At 42.1% G+C, this 9,118-nt stretch overlaps 1 protein-coding gene across 4 annotated transcripts in view; it reads left to right on the forward strand.

Annotated features, from left to right (window-relative positions):
• The window catches only part of trim8a (tripartite motif containing 8a), a 28,151-nt gene that overhangs the window by 1,835 nt on the left and 17,198 nt on the right, over positions 1 to 9,118 (forward strand). For all 4 annotated transcript variants that reach the window (XR_014877763.1, XR_014877764.1, XR_014877765.1 and 1 more), the window contains exons 3-6: positions 5,937 to 6,032; positions 6,370 to 6,603; positions 6,846 to 6,877; positions 8,897 to 9,012. Coding sequence is in view for 1 of the 4 variants with exons in the window: in XM_085183645.1 (XP_085039771.1) it covers positions 5,937 to 6,032; positions 6,370 to 6,603; positions 6,846 to 6,877; positions 8,897 to 9,012 (478 nt within the window). In the remaining 3 variants the exon portion in view is untranslated. The remainder of the gene's footprint in view (positions 1 to 5,936; positions 6,033 to 6,369; positions 6,604 to 6,845; positions 6,878 to 8,896; positions 9,013 to 9,118) is intronic.

Below are 9,118 nucleotides of genomic sequence, written 5' to 3' on the forward strand. Positions count from 1 at the left end.
TTTCATTTGGTGCACACAATCCATGGGTAATTCTTTCAGTTCGCTAGTCTATAAAGGCCTTCTCTCTTTCCCTCCTCTTTAATCTGATGTAAAAGGACTGGACAGGTGAAAGCCACCCCTCTGGGTACATGGATAGCACACAAACACACATATATAGGCATACTTCACACACACACGCTGCTTTTAACCTTGATCATACCACCCACTCCTTACCGCCACGCCTTCCCATTAGCAGCGCTGTGCCCTTCGGATAAGTGCTGTGATGCAATCTGCATCCACCGGAAACGATGACCTATGTGCGGTGAGGGGCGGAAACGCGTGTAGTTTGTTTATGTTAGCTGATCAGTTTCAGGGTTCCAGGGTTGGAATGCTATTTTAGGGACATTTAGCAGGGAGGAAGAGGTGGAAATGAGTTGAGAGTAAGAGCAAAATAGATCCTAATCTGGCTACGAATTGGCAACAATTAAATAATGAGCATGTCTTGGCAGCCTTGACCTCAGGATGTGTAAAGAAACGAAGGCCAGCATGCCATGGCTGCTACCGCTTGTGTGTTTTTCTTCACTTCACTATTTCTGTTTCTTTGCTTTTCTCAAGACTAACGCAAGTAGCAAGGTGTAAAAACAGCCACCCACACCTTATACACATTCCTTCCCTTCTCCACCCTATCTATGGAAGCAATGAGAAGCAGATTTGTTTTACAGTTTGCCCTCTCGTCGTCTTTTTGATACTTTTTAGTGAAGGCATTATTCCACTTGGGGAAAGTTACACATATTTCTTTCCAGGGTAAGTTCTAAATCAGTTGACCCTGGTTCAGAGCTATTATTGGGACAAAAGATGTCTGTTCAGCCCTTTCCACAGCTGCTCTCTCTACACACTCATATGCACACACCCAGCCATCTTTCTGTTCTTTCACAACTGTATTTTCACAGGGCAAATTGCACTGTGGAGTCACACTGTCAATCCCTGGACCTTCAGGCATATAATACACAGTGATTTATTGAGAAAAAAAAGTGTTAATAGCAAAAAATGTTGGGCTCCTTGTGTGCTGGGTCATTTGTTAAAGTAATACGAGACCACGGTGTCTTCTCGTCATTATTTGCTGAGAGGTCGTTCTCCTTCGCAGAGCTGTGGTCTATTTTGGTCTTAAATTCCCCGGGCAGCACTCTTGTTGCTTTTGGGATAAACAAAGACACAAAACCGACGTAGCAATGTTTGTATCTTTTAGTTATCTTTGGCTCTCAAAGGAGACTTTTACATTAACCTTTTGCAGACATGCTGGTAATTTCGAGATGAGAAAAGAAGCGTAATATAATAGTAATGTTCTCCCTGGGACAAGCGGAGGAGGAGCCCTCCCACACAACCTCACCTTGGCTTTCTCAGGCACCTCAGCAGGAAACCGTCGCTCATGGAAGCTCTGCTGTTTGAAGCTTCGTGTATCTGGGCTGGAGTGAGTCAGATACCCAGAATGCTGAGGGCAGGCCACTGACATCAGAAGTAGGGAATAGTTGTCAGTTGATTGTGAAAGAGGCTCTCTGTTCATTGAGCCTGAGGCTCCTCATTTAAACATGAGCTTCCTGGCAACCTGTGGGTGTCTGGATGCCTAAATAGGACAGTGGGGAAAGTGATCATTGGCGGGCTTAAGCTTGATAAAGGTAGGCTTTCATGCTGCTACGCTGCCCCAGCCCCCCTGTGCTATTTCAAACACACAAGACAAAAAAAAGGAATTGGAGGAAATACGACAAAAAGAGGAAGACAGAGTTGCTGAGCAGAAGCATCAAGACACAGAAAAGCTGCTGCTATAATGTGAAGCCAGCTCACATAAAGCAGCTCACGCACCATTTACGATACTAATAACCCAACAAAGTGCTCTTTCCTGTTATGTCAATGCAGCATTCACACTGAGCTCGTGTGCGCCGTGTTACCAAAGTGATGAATAATACCAGTGCACCGTCCTAAGTTCAAAGGCACTGAGGAGGCAGGACATGAAAAAGTGAAGGAAAGAAGAAACACAGGCAGCCAACTGACACAAGTCCACCAGTTTGCAGGGTAGTGTCAGCTGTTACGGTTACTATCAGGTTGTTTGAAGAGGAGTGTTTAGCTAAACTGCCTCTTGTGTAAGCAAGATGTGGTGTTGAGATGGAGTACAGGTGTAGGATGTGTTACAACTGTGCGAAACAGGATTAAAGACTACGCTGCTGATTTTCAACGTAAAGCGCTGCCAATTACACGAGAAGTGTTAGCGCTCAGTGCTAGCTGCATCTGAGAAAAACTCTCAAAACAACATTTCATTAGTGAACATGTAAAATCCGCTAACTGAACACATCACAGTGTGCTCGTGGTTTCTATATGTGATCTCATTGTTGGTGCACAAAGCAGAACTTGATATGTTATGGTGAAACCACCAAAAGCTTTAGATAACGACTCTGACAAGTCATTTGGAACATGAACCAACACGAGGCATTAATAATGCTTAAACTGTAAAGTCCTTAATAGAAATGTGCCTCAACTTTAATTGGGAGAATTAAGAAGAATAGTCTTCGAGGTGTGTGGTACGGGGCTTGCTGCAGCCCTTGCTGAGCTTATTGTTGTTCTTTCCATGAATGATATGAAAACCTCTGCAAGTGCAGCTGTTAATTACATTCACCCGCATGGCTGTATGATATAGGGCTTACTTCAACAGTTCACTTTATTTCTCCACATACACATGCATACACACTCTATAGGTGTCAGTATAACAGCCCATTAAGTTGTACTCATAAAGATGTATTCTTGATTTCACTTGTGGGACCAATTTTTTAAAAACATAGTCAGCACTGCAGGGTGATGCAGCAGTTAATTCACGAACGAAATGCAGTGTTTTTCCTTCTCAGCACTTAAAGCTTCCCTCATCGATAGTTTTATAGCTACCGTGGATCACAAACTGTGTAATGTTAGAGATGTCGCAGATAGAAATGACTCCGAAGCTCAAGTGTCAGTGACAGTTCCCTCAGTTCAGCTGAGCTTTTGAGCATCTTTCAGTTAATTGATGCGGTTTTACTTATTTGGGTCACTCCCATCCACTACTTTTCCAGCTGTAGGAGACAGCTGTAGACAGCTTTGAGAAACCAGCTGCCCACTGCCTGCTCAGCATCAAATAGCAGAGTATCTCAGTCACATTAAAGTTTACAAATGTAGAGACTAGCTAACAGTAACGAGCAGTTAGAAGACAAATAGGGGTTGGAGTACACTAAAAACAGAGCAAAATTGGTGGGTAGTAATATTTTTAAACCTTTATTTAACCAAGAATGAAGTCTCGAGAGTTAGCTTTGGAAGAGTGTCCTGGGCCAGTATAGGCGGCATTAACTTCGGGTGCAGAGCTAAAGCTCCCAGAGAAAAGCTGCACAAGCGCAGGAAGAGCATGTAAACTCCACACACAAGGGCCCTGCCCCACGTTCAAATCCAGGACCCTCTTGGTTTGAGGCAATAGTGCTAACTAGGGCTGGGCGATATATCGAGTTTTTAAAAAATATCGATATATTTTCATACGAGATATAAGATGTGACAATATCCTTTATATCGATATAGTCCATGTTACGTTATAATTATAATTGTGGAGCCACAAGTTTGCCTCTCTTTCGTCCACTTTTGTCTCTGCGCAACGTTACTCGGCCTCGCCCCTCCTTCACTGAACACAACTCCCCCTCCTCCCCCATAGCTTCACCTGCAGGCAGCGACAAGATGGACACGGCAAATCTCCGTTAGCGAGTTGTGGGGCTGGACGGCGTCAACGTGTTAGCGAGCTAACCGCGCTAACGAGCTAACCACGCTAACGACATGCAGCCCACAGGGGCTGCACGGCCTAAAATCCTTTCATTTTCTCAAAAGTTGACAGCGCGCCTTATGTATGAATTCTGGTTGTGCTTACTGACCGCGAACCGATTTTAGGTTGTACACAGCGCTCAGCAATCTGTCAAAAAATGTTTTAGTACGACTTTGGTAAACTACGGAGCTGCAGCGCTTGATTGATTGTCGGAGCATTACGGCTACCGTAGTCTGGAGCCTCGCGGAGTGATACGTACTGCGCTTCAACGTAATATTACCGTATTGTATGTGTATAAGGGCCATAAAGAGGATTTCAAACTCAAGGCTGTTAGTCAGGCAGTAGAAGTTGGGAACAGAGCAGCTGGGAAATCTGTCTTTGTTATTATGCTCAGCGTCTGTTAGTTTACATTTTGACTGCACAATTATGAGCTTTTTGTTATGCACAAAAACAACATTGTTTTCTTTTATTTATGGAGCATGATTATTTAATAAATGCTGATAATTTATTTTTGAGTAATTTCTTCATGTAAATTATGCTGTATGTAAATAAAAATGCCTGTGTGACATCTGGGACACAGTGTGACTAAGAACTCTCTTTTTGTTCTTAACTTACGGTTTTAAAAAAATATCGAGATATATATCTTATATCGCCATCCAGCTAAAAAATATCGAGATATGAATTTTAGGTCATATCGCCCAGTCCTAGTGCTAACCACCAGACTACTACGCTGTCCCAAAATGAGTGCCTGGATAGAAATTTTGTCAGTTTTTGTGGCCAGCCTTAAAATATGCTGAAGCAGTAGAAATACCACTTTTGGGTCTTTCCCATGTCAGTGCATTTACTCTCAGCTGCCCAAAATACATGTCATATAATCCACTCTGCTTCCTTTGAGAGTTAGGGGAGATAAACGTATTCCTGCTGTTTCCTAGGTGGACAAATCAGTAGTCTTCTTCACTCAAAAGAACTGTTCTGATAACAAGCATGAGTGCGTTATTATGGTACATTTGCCTACTATTTTATGCCATTTAGAGTCTTTCTTTGTTATTTTGTTGAAACTATATACACTGTTGAAAGTGTTCACTGTGGTAAACTATAGTGGCCAGCCTGTGGATGTCCATTAGACAGCACAACATGAGTGTTGCAAGCAGCTGAAGAGGCCTGTTGCTGTGATACCACAATGTGACTACCCTGAGACTCACTCACTCGAGACCACAGGAATGTCCTCATTCTCCCTATCTCTCTCTCTTTTGGGTGAAACTTTTTTCTCCTCTTTCTTTTGGTTTCGCTCTCTTTTTGTATGTCTTTCTCACTCTCTTTCTATCCGTTTTTGGCATGTGCAAGCATCGCCTTTCCCTCGTTCCTTTTCTCGGGTGCATGCTCATTGGGAGGGAGGGAGGGAGGGAGGGAGGGAGGAGACCTCGGCGCTGTGCACACAGACATGACAATCTGTCACTGACACACAGGCCAATGCAAACAATGGGAGCAATGCATGTGGCAAAATGAGAAAGTGCAGGGGGGCGCGGGGGAGGGGGGGGGGGTAGTGAGGCACCCCCGCTCCCTACATACACATGAGATTTCACATATGACTACATACACAAGACTTTGTTGCCATGACAGCAGGTTTTCTCTTATTTGGGCACGCTGCCTTTCCAATGCAGAAACAGTTCATTAAAAAGTCTACCTGCCCTCCCCTGTTTCTAGTTAGTTGTCAGTCTGTGACAGCAGATTGATTCCCAGCCTCTGCAGTAAATGGGGAAGGATTATGTTCAGTGGATTTTTTTTTAACTGGCTCTTGGCTCTTGTGTACCCACAGAGGAAGTAAGCTTGTCCCAACAATGGAGCTCATTTGACACAGCAGGGTCAGCGTCAAACTTTGGAGCAGTCACAGAATGATTTGTGCAGCCATGTGTGCCTTTGCTCTCCGAATGCCTAAATGCATGTTCATGTCGCTGGAAGCTGACTGTGGAGAAAGTTGTCTTGATGCCTCGTGAAAAGCAGCTAGGCATGCTGAGGTCACAGCAGAGGCCCAAGTTTTTCAGAGTTTGTAAATGTGTGGGTATATTTGTTTTTAATTTTCAGGGCATCTTGTTGTGGTTCGCCTATCTAATCCATCCTATCTGTCATTCCTCCACAGGCCATGCTAATGAGGCAGCAAGACAGACTGGAAGGTCGTGTTCAGAACATCGATGAGCACCTCAACAAGCTGGAGTCAGACAAGACACTGATGAAGGTGCATTTTCAATTCCGAATGTTATGTGAATGTTATCAGCATGGGGGTTTGTGCTATAATTTTGTCTGCTGTAATGAAATTACTCTACCGTTTTTCACTCTTGGGAAATCAAAGGTAAATGTAACTTTAACTATGACTGGCAGGTGCAGCAAAGTGAAAATGGATTTAACAAATGACTTTCCCACTTTTATATTGAACAAGAAAAGCACAAATTCCATAAAATTGTGTGTCTGTTAATAAAAATTGTAGTATCTGTTTGTTAACATCAGTACTTTTAGTCATTTAAAAATGCTTTTCTGCGTGTAAACGTGCATACTTGTGTATCCTGTGACCACAGGATGCAGTGTCTGAACTGAAGGAGCGTGCAAGAGCCCAGTATCAGCGGATGCATGCGCTGCTAGAAGCAAACCAGGCTGAAACCATGCAGATGCTGGAGAGCACCTACAACTCGTACGTGAGGAAGAACTCCCAGCAGGTGCTGCAGCTCAACGAGAGGCGCCACGAAGCAGAAAAACTCCTGAGCTCAGTGCAAACATTCTTCCAAAAGGCGGGCAGTTTGAATTTCATGAAGGTACAACAAATCTGCAAATTGTTTTTTCTATTTATCGAACATGAACCTTTATCTCTATGACCGCTTATCACAGTTCTTGCATCTGCATCAGGCAGTGATACTTTTGAGGGACATAATATGATGTTGTGATATGAAAGCATGCGCGGTAAACACTGATGCATCTTATAATAACTGTTAGTGAGACATTTGAAGTCAGATGGTGTGTGGGAATGACCTGTGAAACTTTTGTTTTTTCATTTCAGAGTACAAAACCTTATCAGCTCCTCATGGACAGGTAAGAAGTTATTCTAAGATATTCATTTCTTTGGACTAACCCAGTGATGTTTTCATCAGCTTTTTAGTGCACTGATCATCATCTTTATTCATTGTGAGAGAAACAGCCAAACTATCAAATATGTCCTTGTACAACATTCAACTGTTGCGTTGTTTTCAGTGGAATTAGCTAAATGTAGCTTTAGCGGGTGTACTGGTAATAAAAGCAGGCAAAAAAAAAAAACTCCAACAGAGGTCAAGCAAGCAAAATATAAGCAAAGGTCAGAGAAAACAGCAGTAGAACAGATAAACCCATGTGTTTCCCCTATGATGTATAAATGGAAAATACTCTGCGAATTACTTCAAAAACCTGATCACAAGCAGGAGGGCTTGTCTCCTTGCCACATGTTATTTGCTTGTTTAATGGTGGGACTGGGTGAGCCTCACAGTTTTCTAACATGCTGCAGTGATTTTAACTATTCATTTGTCACTCCTGGCCTCAAGAACTTTTTTTTAGCACTATGCATAGTGTTTTTAGCAAGTTAAACTTTGACCCTGCACACTACAGCCAATGGATCTACAGTCCCCTGGACAGCATGATTTTGGTGTGGATGTTCAGTCTGAGGTGGATGGGTTCATCTCAGACGTTCACTTGGCTGTAAAGTTTTTCCCGATAGTCTTCTTTCTGCCATATGGTGACATTTATCTTTGGCAGTCGGGGACTTTCAGCATATACTCTTATTCACAACAATTTAGGCCTCATCTTACATCTTCCTAATATGGTAATATTAGCCTAACCATAGCGCTGTAGCTAGCTACCTCATGGCTAGCTACAGGTAGCAGGTCAATTAATGGTTTATTCATGTATAGGTTTATTTATGTAAATCACAACAACAGTTGTCTCAAGAAAGTATTCAACAATGAAGGAACCCCCTATTAGCAAGCACTTTGCAACAGTAAGAAGGAAAAACTTCCTTTTAACAGGAAGAAACTTTAGGCAGAACCAGGCTAAGGGAGGGGCAGCCATCTGCTACAAGTGGTTACGACTAAACATTCAAACATCCGTTATTAAGTTTGCGGTTTGTATTATGTCAAGAGGTATAGCATGGCTGTACTTTTTTTTTTTTGTACTTCAGTAAAAACATATTATCTCATTTGTAGGTGTCAGCTAGTTCACATCTAAAGCTGCATCTACACAGGAAGTGATTAACACTTAAAGCTGATGGTTGATTGCTAGCAGACATGCCAGGTTCTGGTTGCATAGCTAACCGGCCGATGTATTTACTGAGCTCTCACATGTCAATAACCACCATTCTGTGCAGTAATTGGTAGTGACCTCCCCTCAAAGTAGAAAATTGTTTTATCTTGACTTTACATCACCAGTGGTTAGTCAGTTGAAGTTGACGAACTTTCTAAGGTCTGTGCTCAACACGTCGATTCGCAAATCTTGTGTTGAGGCAGATTTGCTTCTAACTCCGCTAGACCTTATTACTGGGAGAAACGTCACACTAGTCATTTTACTGTTGAAAGAAGTTGGACTATTTTTAACTTAAGCATTTCAACATGTTATCGTTAGGGGTGAGTCAGTGCTTGTTTGCTTTTGGGAACTGATGGAGCATTTAGACTTGAAAGTCACTGGTTTTCAGACTCAACAAGGGGATATTTCCAAAAAGTTCTTACAATGGCCACTTCAAACCGGGTTTTAAAATGCCCAACCTTTGGACCCAGAACTTTTACAGTCTGTTGTAAAAACAGGTTTGTCTGTTTAGCCAATTTTGTAGCTGTATCAGTTTTAATAATGATTAAACTGGTGCAATGATTACAGTCAAACTTTGCATCCTATTTAATCATGCAGTGAGCTACCAATGGAAATAACCAAGCTAGCTAAGGTAGTGTTGATAACTTCGCAGCACTATCATCTTGTCCAAATTTAATCATAGCCAACTTTAAAAAAGAATATTTATATTTTTTAAATCTTAATGTGCAGAATGTCTCTAACAATTCAATACTAATGATTTTACTGTCGTGTTTCTTTTTACAGGTCAAACTCACATCTGAATAGCATTATCCCTCCAGTCAGAGTGGGCCAGCTCAACTCTCATCATTTGCTGTCCGACCTGTCAAAAAAAGAGAAGAACTTGCAAAAAATGCTGGAGGGTAGGATTAAATTACAGAAAAATAACTATAGATGAGTTTTTCAGAGATGTATTATCATTAGAATTAGCACTCATCTCTCTGTCCTACCTCTACTTGTCATTCTCAG

This window comes from Neolamprologus multifasciatus, chromosome 13 (genome assembly GCF_963576455.1).
Source record: "Neolamprologus multifasciatus chromosome 13, fNeoMul1.2, whole genome shotgun sequence".
NCBI classification, from domain to species: domain Eukaryota; kingdom Metazoa; phylum Chordata; class Actinopteri; order Cichliformes; family Cichlidae; genus Neolamprologus; species Neolamprologus multifasciatus.